This window comes from Balaenoptera musculus, chromosome 15 (genome assembly GCF_009873245.2).
Source record: "Balaenoptera musculus isolate JJ_BM4_2016_0621 chromosome 15, mBalMus1.pri.v3, whole genome shotgun sequence".
Classification (NCBI taxonomy): domain Eukaryota; kingdom Metazoa; phylum Chordata; class Mammalia; order Artiodactyla; family Balaenopteridae; genus Balaenoptera; species Balaenoptera musculus.
Window position 1 is genome coordinate 14,264,814 of NC_045799.1, and position 25,606 is coordinate 14,290,419.

General features: G+C 46.9%; 2 protein-coding genes and 1 pseudogene across 2 annotated transcripts; all 3 read left to right on the plus strand.

Moving 5' to 3' along the window:
- Positions 1 to 669: 669 nt before the first annotated feature.
- Positions 670 to 7,269, plus strand: LOC118880965 (osteoclast stimulatory transmembrane protein). The gene is given in 5 exon segments (XM_036825213.1): positions 670 to 713; positions 2,647 to 3,649; positions 6,613 to 6,968; positions 6,970 to 7,114; positions 7,117 to 7,269. Coding segments are annotated over 5 exon segments (1,701 nt in total).
- Positions 7,270 to 10,448: 3,179 nt separating this feature from the next.
- LOC118881891 lies at positions 10,449 to 14,373 on the plus strand (annotated as a pseudogene).
- A 10-nt stretch (positions 14,374 to 14,383) lies between these two features.
- Positions 14,384 to 25,287, plus strand: ZNF334 (zinc finger protein 334). Its single transcript, XM_036825214.1, is given in 11 exon segments — positions 14,384 to 14,422; positions 20,791 to 20,913; positions 21,216 to 21,309; positions 22,814 to 23,034; positions 23,152 to 23,353; positions 23,356 to 23,647; positions 23,649 to 23,694; positions 23,696 to 23,736; positions 23,738 to 23,778; positions 23,781 to 24,563; positions 24,566 to 25,287. Coding segments are annotated over 11 exon segments (1,968 nt in total). The 3' UTR covers positions 24,652 to 25,287.
- Positions 25,288 to 25,606: the final 319 nt, after the last annotated feature.

Here is a 25,606-nt window from a genome sequence, read left to right on the forward strand (position 1 = left end):
GATAAATGTTAACTGTTCTTATCAATACGCTCTTTTAAGAGGAGAAAACTGAGACAGAGAGGCAAGATCACCTGCCCAAGGTCACACAGCTAGGGAGGGACAGAACTGTGATTGGAAGCCAGGTCCATGTTGGGATAAAGACAGGAAGGGAGCTGAGAGGGAGACCAGAGTCCCTGATGATTGGAAAGAGTCATAGCAGAGGCCCAATTGTCTCCTGTGGGTTTCCACCCCCTAAGAGTTAGGGATCAGGCTCTTCTGGGGGCACATAACTATGCAGGGGGAGGGAACATGAAGCCGAGCTGAGTTCTAGCCCCAGCACTACCGCTAATGAGCTGTATGGCTTCTCTGAGCCTCAGTTTCTTCCTCTGTAAAATGGGACTAATTCTACCTTCCTGCTCTCAGGATTAGAGACTTGGAAAAGGCCTTTTCTCTCCTCCCACACCTTCCACTGGCTCCTGCCTGCCGGAAGAGGATGAGTCAGCTTGCCCAACCCCCTGGGAGGTGGGCCCAGGCAGCACGGGACAAGGCCACCAGAGGCACTTAATTCAGGGCAGAAAAGCAGAAGTGATAATTCTGGTCACTTCTGGAGGACGGAATTCCCCCCACTTCCTCTCCACTTACCTTCGCTGTCTGAGCCTGCCTGCCCAGATCCGCTGCTGTTCAGGGAGCATGAGGGCCCCCCGGGAGATAGCTGAGCATCTCATCAGGACCGGGTAGGTCTGGGGACTTGGACACTGGGGGCCACAGTCAAGAAAACAGTCAGTGGTCAGGCCTGATGGGTATGAGCTAGGTCTCAGTCTCTGCCATTCCCTGGCTGTGTGACCTTGGGTAAATCCTCACCTCTTTGAGCCTCAGTTTCCCCATCTGTGAAATGGGAGTAATAATAATGTCTACGAGACTGTTGTGAGAATTGAATGAGAAAACGCATGCTTAGGGCTTGCCATTGTGCTCAGCTCAGAGTAAGCACCCAACGAATGGCAGCTGGTTCCTTAGCATTTACAACATTCAGCACAGACCTTGCACCCAGTATGACTTAGAACTGGTTTTCCATTCCGATATCATTCAAATTATTAGCTATCATTTTAACAGCTACCATGTTTTAAATATGAATTATACAGTAGAAAGGAGTTTAGTCCCAAATTAAAATGTCAGCGGGACCGGGAAGACCATAATTCATCACCTCTAACCTCAAGTGGGTCCTCAATGCCGCCCAGCATGTATATAACTTCCCTAGTTCATTTACTCTCCCACTTTCCTGGCCACCTATGTTATACCTTCTTCTTCACCTTCAAATTTCCATCATCTCCTCTAGCATCCTCACCATCAGTGCTGACCTGCCCTTGTCCAGGTCACCAGTGACTTCCACGTGGCTAAATCCAATGGTCATTGCTCAGCTCCCATCTTTCTTGACCCATCAGCAGCACTTGACACATTTGCTCACTCCCTTCTTCTTGAAACATTTCATTGACTTGGCTTCCCAAGCTCCACAGTGCCTGGTTTCTTGGTATCCTGTGCTGGTTCCTCCTCACCTCCCAGCCCATGAACCCTGGAGTGCCACTAGGCTCTGTCCTCGGAGCTCTCTCCTTCCCGTCAACACACTGTCTTAAGGAATCTCATCTACCCCATGGCTTTAAATACCGTCCATCAATCCACAACTCCCAGCTTTATATCTCCAGCCCGCTCTCTCCTCTGAATTCCAGATTGTTTCCAATCACACATTCAGCAGCTCTGCCAAATGGCAAAATTGGCACCTCAAATTTCTGACTGCCAGCTGAATTCTTCCTCTCCCCCCTCCACTCAAACCTGTTTCAACCACAGATTTCCTATCTCAGGAAACAACACCTCAGTGCTTTCAGCTGCTTAGACACAAAACCTCATTGTCATCCTGAACACCCCTCTTTCTCTCACACTCACAACCAATCAGTCTGCCAATCGTGTTGGCTCTTCCAGCAAAATGTATCCAGAGCCCAACCTCTTCTTACTATTCCTCTGCTCTCACTCTTCCATGGAAGCTCTATGAGGCCAGGAATTCTCCTCTGTTTTATCCATTCCTGTTTCTCCAATGGCTAGCACATAGTAGTTACTTAATAAATATTTGTTGAATGAATAAATAAGAGTACAATAGAGGAGAAAATTTCCTCAGAGATCAACTGGTCCACTCTTCCCATCCTCTGAATTATAGAGGAGACAATGAGATCCATAAAGAAGGAGTGTCCAGGGTCACACTGAGCTGACCAAGACTATGAATTCAAGTGAAAAAGCATCTCTCCCCATTTCTCTCTCATCCTCTTTCTTTCATTTGTGCTTCTCTCTCCATGACTCTTTCATTCCCTTGCACCAGTTGCCCTCACAAGACACAAGCAGCCCAGGTATTCATCCTCTCATCCTCAGGAACTGCATGGAAACTAGTTCTTCCCTGACAACTCAGTGAGAATAATCCTGGGGAAGGCTCTGATTGGCTCAGCTTAGGTCATGTGGGTTTGGGGTGGGTTACTCTGATTGACCCACCTGGGAGGAGTGCCCACCACTGTGGCTAAAGGGGTGGAGCCTGTTGGCAGTTGACGAGTTTGTAGGGCAGGGGCATTGGGCAGACACACAATGCCCCAACCCTCCTGATAGAGGCTCCCCCTATTTCCTTGTGTGCAGGTGGAGATTCTGGTACCTGGGGCTCCACAAGGCCCTTGCCCTGCTGCAGGCCGCCTGGGTTGCCTTCTCCCAGCCTGTCCCAGCCAGCTGTGGCCAGCTGCTGACCCAGCTCCTCCTGTGCGGTTCCCTGGCCATTGCTGCCGCGGGTCTGACCTACCATGGGCTGGTGTCCCTGCTGCTTTATCCTCTAGGGCCCTCGGCCATGGTGGCCACTGTCTGTGGCCTCCTGGCCTTCCTGGGCCTGGGCCTGGTGCCCCCCGCCCGCTGTCTGTTTGCACTCAGCGTGCCCACCCTGGGCACAGAGCAGGGCCGCCGCCTGCTCCTATCCTGGAGTACCGTCACCCTGGCCATTGTCGTGGTGCCCAACATCTTGGCCAACATGCACGCAGCTGGGCAGGTGCTGAGGTGCGTCACGGAGGGCTCCCTGGAGAGTCTGCTCAACACCACTCACCAGCTGCACAGAGCAGCCCAGGCTCTGGGCCCTGACGGCCAGGCAGGCAGCCAGGGCCTGACGCTCCAGGCCCAGGGCAATGGCTCCGCCTTCCGGCTCCACATGTTCAGGGTCACTCAGCAGGTCCTGGAGGACTTCTCCGGCCTGGAGTCCTTGGTCCAAGTGGCAGCACTGGGGACCCAGCGGGCAGTCACGGGGCTCTTTATGCTGGGCCTCCTGGTGGATTCAGCCTGGTACCTCCATCGATACCTGACTGACCTGCAGTTTGATAACATCTATGCTACCTGGCAGCTGGCTCGGCAGCTGGCAGAGGTCGGGGCCACACACCTGGTGGCCTCCCCACCAGCCTGGCTGCTCTGGGCGGCCCGGCCAAGGCTGTCCCAGCGGGAGCTGCTGCGTTGCCTCCTAAGGCTGGGGCTGCTCACCCTACTCCTGATGGCCACAGCTGTGACAGTGGCCATGGACCACGTGGCCTTTCTCCTGGCGCGGGCAGCCGTGGGCTGGGCTCAGGAGCTTCCCACTGTGCCCGTCACGCTCACCGTCAAATATGATGTAAGTGCCGTGACAGGAAGGTGGGCATAGAGTCATTTCCTTGGGGGAAAGGATAGGGTTTGTTAAACCCTTGACTCAAAATTGAATTTTACTTGCCTTCAAGTCGTGGTCCTTGGATACGCTGTGGGATCCAGGGGCTTTGGCGGATGAACCAGGTAATTCTCACAACAGCCTGAGGCAGTGGGTTCTGTTTTCACCCCTTATCGCAGGTGAGGATACTGACACCCAGAGATATTAAAATAATTTGCCCCCCAAGGCCACTCTTCACACACCGCAGCATATCCCAGCCTCATTTTGCTCACTTGTACAAACTGGATCGATCCTCCTTACCCTACAAGGTTACTGTGAGTCTTAAAATGTGGTAGTCTCTAGAAGTACCTAGTCGGCTCCATGCCACATAGGAGATGTTTAATAAATAGTGACTATTAATTATTAATAGCTCACATCTGTAGATAACAGACTGGAGGAAGCCTTAGGAACAGCCCACGGGCCAATCCTGCCAGCTTCCTGTTTTTACAAATTGAGTGTCATTGGACTCAAATTAGCCATGACTTTGTTTACATATTTTCTATGGCTGTTCCACAGAGTTGAATCATTGCAGCAGGGAATGTATGGCCTGCAAAGCCTAAAATATTTACTATTTTAATGGTAATATATATTCACCATCTATTTGCTGTTGGAAAAATTTATGATCTCATCAAGTTTTGTGGTTTTTAATATTTTCTTTGGCCACGAATCTTTTTCTTTTTAATGGTGAGATCTCACACAAAAGTCCATTGTGTAAAACATGCCAAAGTGTCAGACCCTGAGTTAATAATATTAATAACTAATATTTGCTGAGTACTTATTATATATCTACTAGGAAAGTGTTCTTCAAACTGCATGAATCAATTTAGGGGGTCATGGTCGTTGTGTTTTTTTTTAATGGATAGAATAGACTAGAAATGTATTTCAGAGTATACCATAGGTGATGGGGGATGTATTGTTCTATGAAAATTTTCTTCAGAAAATGCATTTCTTACTGTCAGTCACAGTAAAGAAACATGTCAGGCAATGTGCTAAGTGTGTTACCTGATTTTCTGTATTTCATCAAATCTAAGATGCCGTTCTCTGCAAGTCACATCATCATTCTATGCACCATTAGATAAGAAAAGGCTGCCACTTAAACCATGACACAATGCCTTCTTATCATTTAGAATGTTAATTGTATTCATATAAAACAGTTCACTGATCATTTAACATAGATTTATTTTAGCATCTTTCTCACGGATAACAAGACAAATAGTGAAGTAATTTTGTGAAGCTTTTCCTGAAACCTCCTCCCATTCAAGCCTGACTCTTTGGAATGACTCTGCCTGAGTTGTCAGTGTCTGGTTTTTCACCTGATACTGTTTTCTGTGCCTTCGAGACAGAGCACTGGTGATGCTCCACTGTGTTTCCCAGCATTTTCTTCCAGACTGTGGACACTCAGTCCACAAGTTTTGCTGCTGGCACCCTCTGACCAGAAAGCATGTTACCAGTCATATTGATTTGAAGACACACCTTCGGGCTTCCCTGGTGGCGCAGTGATTAAGAATCTGCCTGCCAATGCAGGGGACACAGGTTCAAGCCCTGGTCCGGGAAGATCCCACATGCCACGGAGCAACTAAGCCTGTAGGCCACAACTACTGAGCCTGTGCTCTAGAGCCCATGAGCCACAGCTCCTGAGCCCGCGTGCCACAACTACTGCAGCCTGCACGCCTAGAGCCCATGCTCTGCAGCAAGAGAAGCCACCACAATGAGAAGCCTGCTCGCCGCAACTAGAGAGTCTGCGCGCAGCAACAAAGACCCAACACAGCCAAAAAAAAAAAAAGTCTTCCTTCTGACCCTGAAATATGCTCTGCCTCCGTGTAACTTAAAAATAAAAAAGTTTGAAGACACACCTTCATTGCAAAGATGTGAAAATGTGGAAAAAAAAAAAAAAGAATCCCAGAACTGATGAAATAAAATAGTTCATTTAATTGCCACTGTGATCTTGTAAGACAGGAATTAGTATCACCGCTGATTTACTGATGGAGACACCAGGGCTCAGAGAAGTTAGTGAACTTGCCCCAATTCATCCAGCCTGTACATGCAGAACCAGGGCTGCACTGTGTCTTTGGTGGGCCCTAGACAGGTTTACTTCTGCGGACGCCTTTCTCCAGAAAAAATACTAATGACTGCATTGGTATAATGACAAATATATTAATAGTATATGGTAAAACATATTCTTCAACTTAAAAGTTTGGTTTTTAATTCTCATTTTAAAAGAAAATAAAACATTTTCGTAGGCCCGTAAAAGTACTGTGGGTCCCCAGCACTGTGCTTTATGGGGAAGATGTCCGTGGGCAGAGCCAGGATCCAATCCAAGAAGTCCGGCACCAAAGTTCAAATGGTTAACCTCTGACCTCCCTGCTTCTCTAGACCCCATCCTTCTTGTTCCAACATGCCCCATGGAAACTGTAGGGCCTAATACTTAGGAGCAGGATATTGGGACCCACCCTGGCTGGGACTGACCCCTGGGTGGGCTGCATGTAACCCATGGTGTGACCATAGGTTCCCGTCTTTTAAATGAGGCTCTTCATGGACTCAACTTCATAAAATTGTGCTTATTTGATGGACTAGAACATCTGAAGTTTCACTAAGGGCTCAGAAAAGAGTAAATGCCCTTAAGCATGAATTGGTTTTCTCTAAAGTGTTCTCTGCAAAGAGAGTAATAACAATATAAATAGCATTTGTATGGTGTTTTTCATTCTGCAAAAAGCCTGTTTCAGATTCCTGATCTCAGTTGATCCTCCTCAAGATGGTCAGATTTTGTGCCCATTTTGCAGATGAGGACAGGGAAAGTTGGACCCGTCCAGACCCACGAGCATCCGGATGTGGTGGGGGGCAGGGAACGGCTGGGGTGTCTGTCTGCTGACTCGGCCTTTTTCTCCTTTTTGAAGGCTGCATACACCATCCTGGGCTTCATCCCTTTCCTCTTCAACCAGCCGCCTCCGGAGAGCCCCTTCCTCTCTGCCCACAGCTCCTTCCAATGGGAGCTGCGCTTCATCGCCCCTGGCTGCCCGCTGCTGCCCGCCCGGCGCCCGCACACAGCCGCCCCCCTGGCTGCAGGCGCCCTGCAGCTGGTCGCTTGCTCCACGGTCCTCCTGGAGACCTACGCCCGCCGCCTGAGGCACAGCATCGCTGCCTCCTTCTTCACCACCCAGGAGGCAAGGAGGGTCCGCCACCTTCATGCCCGGCTCCAGCGAAGATATGACAGGCACCGAAGCCAGCAGCTGGCCCCGGGCACTCCATCCTGCTCCTGAAACCCGGGCCGGGCAGCAAGCGCCTAGAACGGCTAGACAGACCTGCTGGATACCTGGAAGGACAGAGAGCAGTGGCGCCGAGAGGAAAGTGCTTTGGAGTTGCCCAGACCTGAGTGGTAACCTTGGCCCTTCTGCTGCCTCCCCTGTGTGACCTTGGGTAGGTCGCTTCACCTCTCTGAGCCTTGGTTTCTAGATCTGCATAAGGACTGCATAACAACAATTAATGTGACCTACTTTGCACACGGGAATGTGTTAAGGGCGGAATGAGATATTGGGCAGGAAAGGCCTCGATAAACAGAAAAGGACGATGCAAAGTGAAGACAAGGTTCCTCCGGCCGGTGTCAGGTATCTGTCCAGGCTCCCATCTGCGTCGGCTGCTGTACCTGGTAGATGGAGACTTTGCACCCTGACTGTGTCTAAATGCCCCTGGAACTTATTTATATGTCTCTGAATCTTCTGAACTTATTTATAGTCATTAAAATTTTCTTGATTTTATAAATAAATGTATTTATTAAATTCTAAATTAGATTGTTATTCCTTTGCTTCAAATTCCTTCAGGGGTTTCCCATCTAGGGTTGCCAGGTTTAGCAAATAAAAATACAGGACACCTGGTTCAATTTGAATTTCAGATAAACAACGAATATGGGTTTGGTATAAGTACGTCCCGAGGCTACTTATGCGAAACCCATATTTGTTGTTTATCTGAAATTCAAACTGATGGGTAATCCGTATTTTATGGCAACTCCATCCCTATGGAAGTTACAATAAAACCGCAACTCCTTACCCTGTGGGCTTGGTATTCCCTGTTTTTCCCTCCAGGTCATTCTCTGCCTTTCTCTCACCTGCTCTCTTTCCCAGGAGTCTGACATTTGTGGTTCTATCACCCTGGTTCCCTTGACCTCTGACTCCTGGTTGGGCTCAGCCAATGGGAGGCACCGGCAGGTGATTTAAAGTGGGAAGGGAGAGAGAGGTCAGGCTGTTTATCCCTGCGGCCTTCTGGGCGCTTACTTGGCAAAGGCCACGTTCCACATTCTGAGTGACCTTGCTCCCACTGCTACGGTTCCCCCTGCGTTCCAGAGAGGCACAGCTTCCATCTACTAGGTACAGGTCTCTGGGGGTGTCACTATCATTCCCTTAACCAAGTCCCCACCTCTATGCCTTCATTAAATTCTCTTTAGGGAATTCCCTGGCGGTCCAGTGGTTAAGACTCTGTGCTTCCACTGCAAGGGGCACAGGTTCAATCCCTGGTCAGGGAACTAAGATCCTGCATGCTGTGAGGCCAAAAGAAAAAAAAAAAAACTCTCTGTAGTTATCCCTTTGAGAGCTCTTTCCTGGGTCACAAAACCTTGACTGAGCCAGCCTCTTCCTCCCTCTCTATGCCCTGGCCACATGGACTTAAGCTCCTCACAGGCTGGTTTGCACCTCAGGGCAATGCCCTTGCTATTCCCACATCCTGGAACACTCTTCCTTCAAGTCTCGGCATGGCCGGCTTCTTTGCATCATTTGGGCATTAGCTCAAATGTCACCTCCTCAGAGAAGCCTTCCCTGACTATTCTACCTAAAACTGTCCTATCCCACCTAGTTCTACTCTATCACCAGAGTCAGCAAGCTCCCATCTGTGGGCCAAATCGGGCCTGTTTCCGTGAATAGAGTTTTATTGGACCATTGCCACACCCATTAGTTTAAGTATTGTCTCTGACTTCTTTTTTTTTTTTTTTTATTAATCCATGTAAATCATCTTTTTTTTTCTCACACACACACACTGTATTTTATTCTTACAAGAGATAAATAGACTGACACCAAGCATTGTACATGGATGACCACAACAAAAGCAACAATGATTGCAATTACCAAACATGAAACACACTCATACTATGTCATAATATTGACATTCAGTCCAGTAATCCTCCACTGTAACAGCTCCTTTACTTTGCAGTGAAAATTGATTTGTATATTCTTTGCCTCTGAGTGACTTCTTTTGCTCTGATGGGAAATTTGAGTAGTTGAGACGTGGCCTAGAAAATCTGAAATATTTACTATCTGGCTCTTTAAATAAAATGTTTGCTGACCGCTGATCTATCATATTAGGTTGTTTTACCATCTTTATACATACCCTTATCAATATCCTTCATTCCATGTGCATTTGTATGTTTAGCTGCCTCTTTTTTTTGTTTACTTGCTGGTGTGTTTCATGTCATCCCCACAAACATGTCAACTCCATGCTATCTGTCTGGTCCTCCACAGTTTTCCTAGCATCTAAAGCAGAACCTGAGCCAGGGCTCAGTAACAATTAGTTGAACGGCCAGATACCTGGAGGTAGAATTGCGCTCTCTCTGGTCTCGGCTCCTTCCTGAAGATTTTGGGCTTGCAGAAGGGAATAGTCAGGCGCTGGAAGCCTCCTGCATCAGGCCAAGTTTGTGGCCAAAGGGAAAGATACAAAGCACTAAGACATACGTCCCCTAGGGAGAGTGGGAGGGAGATGCATGAGGGAGGGGACATGGAGATATGTGTATACATATGGCTGATTCACTTTGTTATACAGCAGAAGCTAACACACCATTGTAGAGCAATCATACTCCAGTAAAGATGTTGAACAAAAAAAAAGGAAAGAAAAGAAATACACCCCCGGACAAGAGTTTCAACTTAAACAGCCAGTATGTTTGAGAGAATCACATCAGGCCCCAGGAAGCACATCAGCTTTGCCTCCTAAGGCCAGCTCCCTCGTACCACGCATGTGGTAGACAGAATAATGCCCCCCAAAGCTGTCCATACCCTAATTCCCAGAACCTGTGAATATGTCACCTGACATGGCCAAAGGGGTTTTGTGGATGTGATTAAGTCAAGAGTCTTCCCCAGTGAGGGTGGGATAGTGGAGGAACATATGAGTAGCCAGGGCGCGTGCCCTGGGACCTCAAACATGAAAACCATGAGGTGACACCATCCAACTCCAACCTGGAATTCAGCACCAGAGGCCTTGGACAGCTCCCCAACTTTATGTTAAGAGAAGGTTTCTTCCTGGCCTTAAATTAAAGTTAATCTTCTAGGTCAGACTTGCTCTGAAAACCCAGTCTTATTTTTCCAGCTGATGCTGCCGTACTCTAACCCCAATAACTACAGTAAAATTAATCTCTTTTGTGTCTTATTTTCTTATTGGACACCATCCCAAATTTTATTTATTTCTCCTCTGCATCAAAGTTAACTATAATGTTATTGCATAATGGTTATAAGCTTGGGCTCTAGCATCAGAGTGCCTGTGTTTAAATCACAGCTTTGCCACTTCCTGGTGGTGTGACACTGGGCAAGTTTTCTTCTTTAACTGTTCTGAGCCTTTATTTAGTAAGTTCATTTAACAAATATTTATTGAGTTCCTCTCATATACAAGGCACTTGTCTGGGTATTGGGTATGTAGCTGTGATTCTTATGTAGCCTGCTTCTGTTGGGATAAGAAAGATAACAAATAAATATTCAATGCCATGGTGGTCCTGGTGGTGGTCCGGAGCCTCCACATGGTCACACCCACCAACTGTTACCTGGTGAGTCTGGCCACCGCGGACCTGCTGGTGCTCCTGGCTGCTGAAGTGCCCACCATGGCCAAGGCGGCATCCGCTCGGGTTTGGGTCTTCGGCCACACAGGCTGCCTGGGCATCACCTACCTGCAGTACGTGGGCATCAACGCGTCCAAGGTGGAGCGCTACCTCGCCACCTGCCGTCCTCTGAGCGCCCAGGCTCTGTCCACCGCGGCACGGACCAAGCGCACTGCAGCACTGGTGTGGCTGGGCACCGGCGCCTACGCGCTCTGGCTCTTCCTGGTGGACACGCGCGAGACCGTGTGAGCCGACGGCGTACAGGAGCAGGGCGGCTACCGCGTGTCACGCTCTCTACCCGCCCGTCTACTTCCTGGACTTTGCGTTCTTCTACGCGCTGCCCCTGGGCCTGGCCACTGTGTCCTATGCACTCATAGCACGCGTCCTCTTCGCGGGGCCGCTGCCTCCTGGTGACTGGGGACGATCGGGCTCTGTGCACCAGGGCGGCCCCGCTGGCCAAGGGCGCTTCTCCTCCCGCGGCAGGAGGGGTGACCTCAACTCCTGAAAGCAGGTACGGACGTCCCTCCTCATTCGGACCCCTGTACTGAGCCAGCAGCAGATTGGTGGATGGAAGCTTGGGCCCTCCTAGAGTCAAGCTCAAGTTCAAGTCCAGGTGGTGCCACTTACTCGGCTTGTTTTTTGGCGACATCACTTCTGAGCGTTTCTGAGCCTCCGTTGCCTCTCCTGTTGTATGAGGTAATGGCACAGAAATGGCATGATTCATTTAGAGTCAATGTCACAAACTAAACGCTAAATTCATCTTGGTTTGTTATTAAACTTCCTCAGCGAGTCCCTACACCGTAGCTGTTATTCTCTTTCTTCTACTGATGGGGAAAGTGAGGCTCAGAGAGGTGAAGTGACTTTCCCAAGACTATACTACGCCATCTGGCGCTAAAACTGCTCCAACGGGCCGGGACAGTCTGAAAGCCCAAGAGGATGGGTTCTGGGGAGATTGAGAGAAATTCAGCATTTATTGAGCACTTACTGTGTGCCTGATTCTCTGATGGTTCCTGATAGTACCCCTATTTGGGAGGTTTCATACCTATTTTTATGGACAAGGAAACAGGCTTAGAGGGGACAAGGGAGCGACAGAGGCGACACAGTAAGGGAACTGGGTGCAGGAACGCATGTGTCCAGGCTCCTCGTTTCCTCCACCCCCATTCCAGCAGTGCAGCCTGCCAAGGGTTTTCTAGGAATGCAGGTGGGAGGAGCGCTCTCTGGGCCCAACTGGTCTTTATCTTCAGCCTTCCACCCCCACCCACAGCTCACGGGGGAGGCGGGAGGACACCTTGTCCTGGCTGAGTCACTCCTGAGCCAGGCAAGGACCACATGCGCCATGTCCCTGCCTCTCCAGTGGGCACACTGTTGGGGGCTCTTCCAGCTGCCCTCAAAAGCCCCTTTGGTCCATCCTGCTTGCAGCCACTTTAGGTCAAAGCAACTATTAGAGGGAAGGGGGCAGGGCACTGGCTGAGCAGGTTTGAAATATTAACTTTAGGTGCCAGACAAATGCACCTCCTGCCCTCCCACTGGCTTATTTACTACTGTTTACCACTCTCAGGCTCAACCTGGAAGGACTGGGGTCAAACTCCTGCTTGTATGCTTTAGGTGAAACTTCTGGTGGTGAAAAGAGTATTCCAGACCTGGGTTCTGGCTCCTAGCTTTGCTAACGTCTTGCTGTATGGCTTTGGGTAAGTCACTTCACCTTGCTGAGACTTGATTTCCTCCTCTGTAAAATGAGAACAATTATAGTGCTCATCTACCTCAACGGATGGTAGTAAATATTATAAATCTGGCATATAGTAAGTATTCAACATATGGTACCTATTATTGTTGTTTTGTTGGGGCATTAATGTCTTTTTTCATACTGGGTGGGCTGTGTCTATGGACCAAGTGTTCCTTTCATGCCTACGAGAGTCCTTGCAGAATGCAATGTACAATTCCAACAGGGAAGAGGCATTAAAGGAAATCAGAAAGCCCAGTGCAAGGTGGAGAATAATAATAACAACAACAACAACAATTAACATTTGTTGGGTATTTGCTATGTGCTGGGCACTGGACTTAGTGCTTATACAAATTTACATTTTGAATTTTTATAACAACTCTATGATGTACTGTTATCATCTCAGTTTGACACATGAGGAAACTGAGTCACAGAGAGGCTGCCCAAGGTTACAGAGCTGGTAAGTGACAGAACCAAGATTTGAACCCAGGCAACCTGGGTCCAGAGCCCACACACTGCCATCCAGCATTTATCACCCAAACGAACCTAAAATGGAATGGAACAGGATCTGAATTTGGTAAAATCACGAGTCAAGACCTACTAGGGAATTCTTACGATTTCACGGTTCCTGGAGAATATTATAGCACAGGTGTTGAATGTATCCAGGGTTTTCTGGACAGAACCAGTGCCAGAACTATTTGGGCAATTTAAGCTCTAGTAAGTGAACTCTTGCCACCCATGTTTTGGTCTCTGAAGGGGTCACTGAGGACCCCGGGGGTAGGAGCACCTGTGAGCTGCTGTCCTCCCAGGTATTAAGGATGTCCGGCTCCATTGACGATGTCCCCTTGTGGTGACTTCATTCCGGAATTTAGAAACTGTGCATCTTTTGAAACACCTTCCAGCGTGTACCACCTCTAGGAGGCTTTATTTAGTCTATGCTGTCAGGGAAGTGCTGGCTGAGATCTGAAGAGTTAGGAAGTGAAGAGGAGGGAGCAGGGAGAGGCATTACAGGCAGTCCAGGGCAAAGGCAGGAAGGAGCATCAGGAGGGAGGGAGCAGGGTGAGTGAAAGAGCCGGAAGGGAGCGTGTGGCTGGGAATGCTGGGGAGAGAGGGACATGTCTAAGGCCAAACAGCTGGTTCGTGGTGGAGCCAGGATTCTAACCCAGCTCTGCCCAGCTCTGAACCTCATGCTATTGCAATAGTAATAGTAGTAGAGGTTATGTTAGTAGTAGTAGCAGCAGCAGCAGTAAACCCACAGTAAACCCACATAAGCATCTACTACACGCCTGGCACTGTTCTACATTCTTTACTGGCATTAACTCCTTCACTCCTCACGTCCACCTATGATGAAGGCAGCACTGTGTCTCCATCTTATAGAAGAAGGAGCTGAGGCTCAGCGGATGAATGAATTTGCTTACAGTCTGTGGTAGCCCAGCCAAGGGCTTTGGAGGTAGATTGCAGCTGGAAGGTTTCCCAAAGCTTGAGCAGGGCAGGGAAGACTGTATAATGGTTTTCTAGGTGGGGATGGAGTTGAAGGGAGAGCATGCATGAGGGCACAGCTTGGCAAGGCCCGGATACTCTTTGGGGTTACTCCTCCCACAAGCTCACGGAGAGACCCAGAACCCAGGGTTCTCCCTTGGCACCCATGCCTTTCTTTTTTCCTGTCTTACCCTGAAGGTCACCAAGATGCTGGCTGTGGTGGTGGTCCTTTTTGCTCTGCTGTGGCTGCCCTACCCCACCCTGGTGGTGGTGAATTCCTTCCTGAGCCCGCCCTACCTCAACCTCGGCTTCCTTCTCTTCTGCCGCCTTTGCATCTACGTGAACAGCGCAGTCAACCCCATCATCTATGCCCTCATGTCCCAGAGCTGCCGGGAGGCCTTCCATGGACTATTTCAGTGCTGACTGGCCGTGCCCCAGCTTCTGCCCCAGGAGGCCACCCCTGTTTACTACAGTGTCATCAAAGACTGTTCCCAGCACAGACTGGGCTCTTGGAGGGAACAAGGAAGTGTGATGTCCAGGCAGGGAGGGGATCCTGGCACATCAGGGCAAGGCCCACCCTCTTGCCCCTGCTGAGGTGAAGGGGTCTCCATGCATTTGGGGAAACATGGCTCTTGGAGGAGAGAGTGGTGTCCAGGGCTGTTCGGTAGAGGTGCACACGTTGTGCACTGCACAACCCTAGGGATCACCATTAACATTGCAGACAGCCTAGATTTGTATATTTAGTAAAACAGTTTCCCAGTTTAATAAATATACAAATCTAAGAGGTTGCCACAATTATTTATTATATGAACAAATGAATAGATAATGAATAAAAACTAAATTTAATCTTAATACTCAACACCCTTTGCTAAGATCTGGCTACCAGTGTGAGGTGTAGATTGTGACTTGTTGGGAGTTCTTTGTTGGCAACAGAAAGTATCTCTGGCTAATTAAATTAAAAAGGAATTGATTGGAGTTGGAAAGAACCATAACCAGGATAACCCCAGGGATCCACATAGCAGGAATTAATGGGCAGTGGCTTCATGGCATCTATATCAGAATGAATCAACCCCACCTAGGCCAGGAGAAGGATGGGCAATTTATTGGACTGTCATTCAATAGCTGCCATTGACTGTTGTATAGTTTGGGTACTGCTCCATTCCAGTGGGCACCACTCAGCAGTTTAAATGGATGGATCCTCTGAAGTTGTGCAGTGCATAGCCTATGTGAGTGTATATGGCAGACCTTAATGGGAATAGGGTGGTTCCTCAAAGGAAAGTTGAAGTGCTTGTTATCAGAAAAAGGCAGTATGGATGTCAGAGGACCAAACAAAAACAAAAGTAAAAAAACTAACAACAATAGATATCCACCACAGAAGAGTCCACCCGGGTTCACAGCAGCAGGACCCTTCTGCCAGGGCAGCAAAGTTCACCTATAGTCAACAGCTGCTGGCCCATGATAATACTGTACGTGTCTGTCTCTGTGTCCAAATTCTGCATGTTGCTTCCCCCCCCCCTTTTTTAGTAAAGACACAGTCATATCAGATTAAGGTCCACACTAATGACCACATCTTAATTTGATCATGAAAAGACCCTATTTCCAAATAAGGCCACATCGACAGGTACTGGGTGTTAAAACTTCAACATCTCTTAGGGGAACATGACGCCATCCTACAATCCTCCTGATAGCTCTATTAGAATAAAATTAATTATGACTTTATATTTTCTTTGTGACGTGTATGGATATCTCTCTTCTGAGTTATTTGGACAATATGACATAAGTGGGTCTTGCAAGGGTAGAAATCCCAGCATTGAATCTACGGCAGAGATAGTGAATCTCAGGCTGATTCCAGCATATAGGTGGTGATCCAATAAACACCTGTTGAATGAATGGTTTAAAAAACAGAGGGGAAATTATTGCAAGAATAAGGGGGGAAACAGGGAAAGTGACAGGGGGATGGGGTCTGAGTTCTATAGCTTCCCAGGTCCCCAACTCCATGGCTCAATCTCGTTAGCACGGAGCTCAGGGACTGGTCCTCAGAGGTGATGAATCAGTCTGAATAGCCTAGCAGGAGGGGAGGGGAGCAATGGGAAAGAGGTGGGACAGGAGGGGAAATGGCTGGAGGGAGGATGGGGAAGAGGCAGACCAGAAAGCAGATATTGACAATGCAACTTCCACTGTGGCCTCTTATCAATGTCTACTGATTAGACTTCAAGGACCCAGGTCCTTAACACTTAGTTACACAGTCATAGAAAACTAATACAAACACAAAGATCTTCACAATTTTTGCCCACTGCCATAAATGCTTTTTTTTTTTTTTTTTTTAGGAAGAGGATTATGAGGGTATTCTTAACTTACTAGTTGAATTTGAATTTCAAATGTATGCACGTGTGTGTGTGTGTGTGTGTGTGTGTGTGTGTAAAGGCAGAAAGAATAGAATACACACAGATCCTCACTGAGATAAGCACTGAAGAAAAGAGAATAAAAATATTACATAAATCATCACTTTTAGGTACAGGCTCATAGGTAAATTTTATCTTTGATGTTAAGTATTTTCCTTTTAAAAAATTTCCATAGTGCTGCAGTAACTTCTGCCTGTCCTCAAATCATTCCTTCTGCCATCTTGCCTTCTGTGTTAGTTTGCTAGGTCTGCAGTAACAAGGTACCACAAACTGGGTGGCTTAAACAACAGAAATTTATTGTCTCACAGTTCCGGAGGCTAGAAGTCTGAAATCAACTTGTCGGCAGGGTTGATTCCTCCTGAGGGAAGTGAGGGAGATTCGCCAAGCCCTTCTCCTAGCTTCTTGTAGCCTCAGGCGTTCCTTGGCTTGTAGGTTTCATTCCCTCTGTGTCTTCACATCGTCTTTTTTTATTGGAGTATAATTGCTTTATAATGTTGTGGTAGTTTCTGCTGTACAGTGAAGTGAATCAGCTATATGTATACATATATCCCCTCCCTCTTGGACCTCTCTCCCCCCCAATCCCACTCACCTAGGTCATCACAGAGCACCGAGCTGAGCTCCCTGTTACACGTCTTTTCCTTGGATATTCTTGCTGTCACCCAATCCTCCAGTCCTGCTCTTTCCAAGCCATAAGCTGGACAGGCCATGCAATGCTCCCCACTGATAGATTTCCTTTCAGCATGAATTCTTGGATTAGAGAATGTTTGAATTCTACGTTTTCATACATTCAAAATATTTATATGGATTCACCAAAATAGGTGAAAGCTTTGTTGTGTTGGTTACGTTCTTCTGCTTGCTCCCCTATGAGATGCTGGATATATACTATAGAAGTCTTTCTCACATTTGAAATGTTCATTGGGTATACTCCCCAGTGTGTGTTCTGATGCTGAGTGGGAAAAACAGGAGGAAGAACAAGGGACTATACACCTCTGGTGTTCCTAAGAGAAGTTTAGGAGAAAGATAAGGATTTGGGAATCATTAGCATTTTGGTGGACACTTCATAGTCTGTAATCTTCGCTTCTCAACTATAGTCTTCGGTGAAATTCATATGCACCTTTTCTTTTTGTATTAATGGTTCCTAGCAATCAACCAAGCTGAGTAAGGACAACAGAGGCTCCTCTAAGGAGCCCTCCGTTGTGGGCGGTGGCCGCGGTGCCTTATGGGGAATGTAGTCCGGAAAAGCGTCGACCGCCCTTTGGAAAACCTGGGAAGGACGGCCCGGCGGCCTCTTCTGCGCATGTGGGGCCTCGGCTCTCTACGTGGGCGCGTTTACGTGTTCTCCTCTAGGCTTTTCCCGCGGAGGGTCCTGCAGCCGCCGGGGCGCGCCGTTCCGTGGTCACATGGGCCTGGTGAACTGGGAGCGAAGCGGGTGCACCCACAAGTTAAATGACTGGCGGGGAGCTCCGAGCCCTCGGGGGCTGGAGGGGAAGTGGCTGGGCGGAGCTGGCCTCGGTCCGCGGAGAGTGGGTGCGCGCTCTTCCCGCATCCCTCTCCAGGGAGGCCCGGAGCCGGGTTTCCCATGGTCCCGGAGAAGGGGAGCGAAGGCCGGGCTCCTGACCTGCAGGTCTCATGGCGGGCGCTCCCTGCAGCCATTCATTGCCTGAAGAAGGTGCTCTGTGAAGGTGCAAGGTTTGTACATTCAAATGGCTAAAATCTGATCCCCAAAGTTCCGCTGAGGCGCTTGGATCTGCAGCCTGCTGGGCTGGGTTGAAGAATACTGGAGGCCGTTAGGGAAGGGAAGGACTATTTATAGAAACAAATATGGTAATCATTATATTAGTTATTTTATACTAAGCATTTATTAGAAGAAAGATGTGAGCTTCAGTTGAAGAGAATGGCCAGGATGTAGATATGACTGGAAAAGATTTCAGGGGGCTGGCGCTGGGGGCTGATGTCTGCAGCGCTGCATGAGGTTTTAAGAGCATGATGTTTGTGTCCAGACCAGGTGCTGCCACAGAACAGCACTGCATCCCAGGGCGTGTTATTTCATCCTGTTTTCTCATCTGTAAAATGAGCCTAGGAATAATATTTGCCCCATAGGGTTGTTCTGAAGTAAAAAGCAAGCCCAGAATATAATACACCCTCGACACGTATCCCTTGCAATCAGTGTTACAAAGATTTTTAGATATCTCCCTCAATCCTCCCAACCAGGCTGTGAAGTCGGCATTACTGCCCCCTGTCGGAGCACATTTTAAAACCTCATTTACAGAGAGCTAAAGTGATTTATTCTCTGGTGAATGAGTTGATTTTAAAATGAAGTCTATTTTACTCCCAGTCTCATGATCTTTGTAATATGCATTCCCCTCTGCCTACACCCATTGGGTTTTTTCTGGCATGATGACTTGCCTTCTGTGTGCCCTAGAAAGCAGTTATACTATGTATTTTGATAATCAAACCATTGGACCTATTTTCCTTAGGTCACAAGGTGTAATCGAGGCTTCTGGGCTCTTTCTGCCTCCTGCGGTATTGTCTCACTTCTCAGCGGCCTTGATTGGATTTTAGGAAAGGTCCAGCTCACCAGGCACTTGAACCTTGGGACCCCAAGCGCAGATTCCAGCTAATGGAAAAGTGGCTGCTACACCCAGGTGGAAACAAAACCGTCCCAGTGAAGGAAAAAGCAGAAGCCTCCAAGGACAGAAATCACACCTGGAAGAACATGTTTCTGAACTGAAATCTCTCCCTAGGATTTTAAGGCCGAGACAGAATTCCTGAAAGGAGCATATTCAAGAGTTACTGGACCAGAATTTTCCTCTCCAGGGTGAGCAGAATCTGGGTGATCATACCATATTCAAAGACCATTGATTATTGTGGCTCAGCAAAGCCTCAGTTCAACTTTCAGAAGAAAGATGTGAGTTGCAATGGAAGGGGATGGGCAGGGTACAGATTTGTCAGGAAAAGACACTTCATTGGAGGATTGGTGAGGCTGTGAGTTGGAGGCAAGGGGTACCAGGCGTAGCTAAGGAGATTACTTTCTAAACACATACATGTCATTCCCTGCAATCTCCACTCTTTCTTTTTTTTTTTTTTTAAAGATTTTATTTTCATTTATTTATTTATTTTTGGCTGCACCGGGTCTTAGTTACGGCATGCATCCAGGATCTAGTTCCCCGACCAGGGATTGAACCCGGGCCCCCCTGCATTGGGAGCATGGAGTCTTACCCACTGGCCCACCAGGGAAGTGCCCTCCACTCTCTGATTGTTCTGAGTTGCTTGAACCACGTTTCTCACCTGCTCGTGTCATTTCAACTCACTTGATGCAGTCTTGTGTCTGCCGCCACCACACTCATGAATCTGTTCTAGTAAATATTTTCAAATCCAGTGGGTATTTTCCAGTTCATGCTTTACTAAACTCTTTATTGCATTTGACAGTCTGACCACACCCTCCTTGAAATGCATCTCTGAGAATGTCTGTGACGCCACAAAGATACACTTAGAGAGTTGTCGCTTTCCCCCCATCCCATTCTACCCCATTCCTGTCGCCCCCATTCTTTCCAACTATTCCCACCTGTCCCCTGAAGGTAACCAGTTTCTTTGGTTTCTGGTCTACCCTTTCTGTATTTCCTTTTGTACACATAAGCAGATACATGTGTATTTTCTTACATCCCCTTTCTTACATAAAAGGTAGCATACTATAGATACTCTTTCTCACTTACTAATATAGCCTGGGAATCACTCCATATTGGTCCATAGAGATCTGCCCTGTTATTTATGCCTTCTAATATTGCTTTTGGTCACCACTCTCTCTTCTGAGCTTCAGAACCATATATCCAACTGCCCACTGGACATCTCTACTTGTATCCTTCACAGACTCGAGCATGGCATCTGAAACAGCAATGCATCAGTTTCCTATGCTCGATTCTTTTTTTGCTTTTGTTTTGTATTCCTAATCTCAGCATATGATGCTCCCAAAATAATCTGGAACAAAATAATCTGCACATTATATCTCCCATGCACAACCAATTAGTGGCCAAATCCTCTGGCTCCTCATCGTGTAAGATTGATTCCCTCCTTCCCACCCCTACCAGAGCTACCTGTGGTCACGTCTCACCATGGCGTCCTAGTTTTCTTCCCCTCTAATTTGATCTTTAAGCCATTTCCCATTTTTCTAGAGTTGGGGACAGCAGACATTTTTTGTAAAGGACCAGATAATAACTACTTTTGGCTTTGCTGGCCCTCTGGTCTCTGTCAAATCAACTCAGCACAGCTGCTGTAGTGTGACAGCAGTACAGAATACGTGTAAACAAATGGGCATGGCCGGATTTGGGTCTTAGTGGGTTGGATTAGGCTCACAGGCTGTAGTGTGCCGACCCCTATGCTCTGGAGCATTGCTTCCAAAATGCAAATTTGATCACATCTTAACAGTCCTTGCTGACAAATATCTCTTTATGGATTTCCATGATCACAACAGTGGTCTCCAAAGTGGAGGATGGGGGCACCCCAGGAATCCACTGGGCTTCTGTTCACCTCAGATTAAATGTATTCTTTCAGAGATTGGTTTCATTCAAGGACCTGACTGTGGAAAGGGATCCACTGGGCTTCTGTTCACCTCAGATTAAACGTATTCTTGCAGAGATTGGTTTCATTCAAGGACCTGACTGCGGACTTCACCCAGGAGGAGTGGCAGCAGCTGGACCGTGCTCAGAGGCTCCTGTAGAGGGATGTGGTGCTGGAGAACTACAGCAGCCGCATCTCGGTGGGTAAGTACAGCTTCCCTGTGTAACTACCAAGAGATGTGTTTGCTCTGTGTTGCAAAAACATGTTGAATTTCATTATTTAGCCTTGAGTTTCAGGGGAGAGAGATGATTAAACCCTTTTAGGCAATGTTAGTGTCGTGCTTGTGCTCACTGCCCTCCCTCCACCCTTCCCCTGAATGTTCTAGCTCTAATGACCTGTTGCTGGACATCTTCATCACACAGCTTTTGAAGCTGTCTTTCTTCATCCTTCAAGTCCCCAAAGTCCAAAGGGCTTGGTCCAAGTTCTATATCATTTTAACAGGGTATCAACGTTAGCAAACCAGATGTGATCTTCAGACTGGAGCAAGGAGAAGAACCACGGACAGTAGAGGAATTCTCAAGTCAGAACTACTCAGGTGAGTGATAACTAAGCAGGTGGAAACCAGTGGAAATGAGAGTTCTGTGGTGGTTAGTGATCATAGTTGGCATCTTTGTAATGTTCCTCAGGAATCTCTTTTTATAGGCCCCAGACCTTGGGAAGTAATTGAGGACAAATGACTGTCACGCTATAGATACTTAAAAACATTGTCCCCGAAAAATGTACTTCTTTTTTTTTTTTTTAATTTTTATTTATTTATTTATTTGTTTGCTTGTTTATTTATTGTTGGCTGTGTTGGGTCTTCGTTGCTGTGTGCGGGCTTTCTCTACTTGCGGTGAGTGGGGGCTACACTTCGTTACCGCGTGCGGGCTTCTCATTGCAGTGGCTTCTCTTGTTGTGGAGCACAGGCTCTAGGCACGTGGGCTTCAGTAGTTGTGGCACACGGGCTCAGTAGTTTTGGCTCGCGGGCTCTAGAGCACAGGCTCAGTAGCTGTGGCACACGGGCTTAGTTGCTCCGTGGCATGTGGGATCTTCCTGGACCAGGGCTCGAACCCATGTCCCCTGCATTGGCAGATGGATTCTTAACTACTGCACCACCAGGGAAGTCCTAAATGTACTTCTTTAATCGAAATTTGTAAAGATTTTTGCTGCTAAGTTATCCATCCCTGGTATACAGACCCTCTTTTAGCATACTCTGAACTTTAGTTCTGTGGCATTCTCTTTTGCCTACCTGACCCCACCTTCCTTTAACATAGACTTGCTGTATATTCAGACATTCATAGGTCAGTCTTAAAAAAATAAATCTTGCTTGATTTACACAATCTATTTGCAAATCTAGTTGCATTCCACGTTTTTCTCCATCCTTTAACTGAGAGATCAGTTTCACTCTCCATGCTCAGTCCCACTGGGTGGGGACTAGGGTGAGACAACCAAGGTGCCTCAGATACAAAACTTAAGAAGACACTCACTCTTGGGGGGGGTGCGCGTGCCCTAGAGGTCACGCCTACCTCACCCTAGTTCCAGCCCTGCTCAGCCCACAGTCTTTCTTTCTATTCTTTGTATTTGTGCAAATTCTGAAGTTCCCATGCGCTAGCAAAAGTTGAGACTCACGCCTTCCTTCTGTGTCTCTTTGTACCTCTGACCATCTCTCTGAAGTCTCTGTCTCCTGGTCTCACTGCCTCTGAGTGCTTCTTTGAGTCTCATCTGTCTTATTCAATACTGTGTCAGACACACTTGCAGTATACTTTGTGCTTACTGTTCCTTGTGACTGTTTTCCTTTTTCCACGTCAGAGGTACTCGTATTCTTTGCTACTTTCCTCTTCCTTTCATCCTGTTAAACAGGCTGGTGTGGGTGGGCTGGCTTTTTTTCTATTTTTTGTTTTTTTCTTTCCCCCAAATCAGTAGGAGATGTTTGTATTTGACATTTCCTTAATCCTGAAGAGCTGGGCCGGTCCACCACAACAAGGCATTTGTAAGGAACTCTCATTTCATAGCAAGTGTGTCACGGATCACATGTTATTATTAATGGTACTCCTTCCTAGAAGCTGATGATGCCTTAAAGGAGGACAAGGAAATCCAAGGCAAACATTTGAGGCAAATTGTATTCTTCTGCAATAAAACACTGATTACAGAGAGAGCTACTGTATTTGGGAAGACATTTAATCTGGGCATGAATATTGTTCCCTCAAGAAAAACACCCTACAGATATCCATGTGGAAACAATTTGAAAACTAATTCAGAAGTAATCGTTGCAAAGAAAAGCTACTATAACTGATTCACTTTGTTATAAAGCAGAAGCTAACACACCATTGTAAGGCAATTATACTTCAATAAAGATGTTTAAAAAAAATAAATAAATAAATGCTACCATCACATGTTGGAAAAAAAAAAAAAGGTTCCTGATGAATACAGTAGATGTGGGAAAACGCAACTCGTTTCTAAGCAAGAGAAAAGTCGTTCTGGAATGAAACAATACAAATATAATCCAGTTAGAAAAGCCAGAAGTCAAAATGAAGATTTTATTCTGCACCAGAACATTCAGGCTTTGAAGCAACCTTTTGGCTATGACAAATGTGGGAAAACCTCTTCAAGAGGGCAGTCCTCTTCACATAGAGGAGGATACATTCTGAAAGGAAACCAAATTAATGTAATGAATGTAGGAAAGCCTTTTCTAAGAAGTCCACCCTCACTGTACACCAGAGAATTCATACAGGGGAGAAACCCTATGTTCGTAATGACTGTAGGAAAACTTTCTGTGTAAAGACGAACCTTACTAGACACCAAAGAATTCATACTGGAGAGTGACCCTATGAATGCAGCATATGTGGAAAAACCTTCACTGACAAATTGGCCCTCATCGTGCATCAGAAAATTCAGAGGGGAGAAATCCTATGAGTGTCATGAATGTGGGAAGACCTTTTTTGGGGAAGTCAGCCCTCACTGAACATTTCAGGTTACACACGGGAGAAACCTTACGAATGCAAAGAATGTGGGAACGCCTTCAACAAGAATCTTACCTCGCTGTTCATCAGTGAACTCACAGAGGAGAGAAACCAAATGAATGTAAAGAATGTGGGAAAACCTTCTGTCATTCAGCCCTCAATGTGCATCAGAGATCTCACACAGGAGAGAAACCCTACGAATGAAATCAGTGTGGAAAAATTTTATGTACTAAAGCAGCCCTCACGGCACATTAGATAACTCATAGAGGAGAGAAATCTTACCTATGTAACAAATGTGGGAAATTTTTCTGCCATAAGTCAACACTCACTATACATCACAGAACTCACACTGGAGAGAAACGCAGTGTGTTTAATAACTGTGGTAGAACATTCGCTGTGACGTCAAACCACAGTGAATATAAGAGAGTGCACACAAAGGGGAATCTTTATGAGTGCAACGGACATGGACACGCCATCAACAAAAACTCACACATCAAGCATCAGAGAACTATATGGGGGAGACCATATGAATGTAGCGAGTGTGGGAGAACCTAATGCCGGAAGTCGGCCCTCACTTGCCATCACAGGACACACACAGGATAGAGACCCTACGAGTGTAATGAATGTGGGAAAACCTTCCACCAGAAGTTCTCCTTTGTTGAACACCAGCGAACTCACACTGGGTAGAAGCCGTATGAATGTGCTGAACGTGGGAAATCCTCCTGCCATAAGTCAGGCTTCAGAGTACATCGGAGAATTCATATGGGAGAGAAACCCTAGGAATGTAACAAGTGTGGGGAAGCCTACCATCGGCTGTGGACTCTCACTGAACATCAGAAAATACACCCAGGGAGAAACCCTATGAGTGTCGCGGATGCGAGAAAACATTTTGCCACAAATCAAACTTCTTGCTACATCAGAAAACTCATAAGGAATGAATTCCGAGAAAGCAGTGATCAACAAAGGAACAAATCAGGTAATTTACACAATGCTAAAACTCTGTGGTTAGGCATAGAGGAGTGAAATTGTATAAACACAATTAATGTGAGAAAACTTTCAGCCATAAATCAAACCTCATTATCACATCAGAAAACTCACACAGGAGAGAAATAGAGCATGTTTAATAAATGTGTTGTAACATTCACTGGGCACCATGAAAACGTTCAACAATTCAAACATTATGCCACGTGTGCCTCCCTTTTAAAATAATGAAAGAGATGATGTTTAAGTTAATCTGTTCCTTTCCACATTGTTGTGTGACAGTATGAGGCTTGAGGATCTAACCTTATTTCATTCCACATCAAAACTAACTGTTCTTATCATAATTTAGTAGCTTATAATTTCCTAATTTATGGTGCTTTAAATTCTCAGATTGAACAGGTTGGGTTTTGTCTTCTAACTCTGTCTCCATAGCCTTCTAGTAACGGACCCAAATCCCTTCATCTGCAGAGGTGGTAATAAGGGGACTAACCATGGTATTCCGTCCTCCTGGTTCCACATCCTGCCTGCATGATAGAGCCTCCATAAAAACCCCAACAGTATGGGGTTTGGAGAGCTTCCAGGTGGAGGTGCTGGGAGAGTGGCTTCCCCAGGAGCTCCATGCCCCTTCCCACATACGTTGCCCTATGCATGTCTTCCATCTGAATGTTCACCTGTATCCTTTATCATAGCCTTTTATAATAAACTGGTAAACAGCAAGTAAACTGTTCACCTGAGTTCTGTGAGTTGCTCTAGCAAGTTAATCAAACTCTAGGATAGGGTCACGGGAACCTCTGATTTATAGCCAACCTGTCAGAAGCACAGGTGACAACCTGGACTTGGGATTTGGAGTTGGGGTTGAGGGGCAGTCTTGTGGGACTTGTACCCTTACCCTGTGGGATCTGACACTATCCC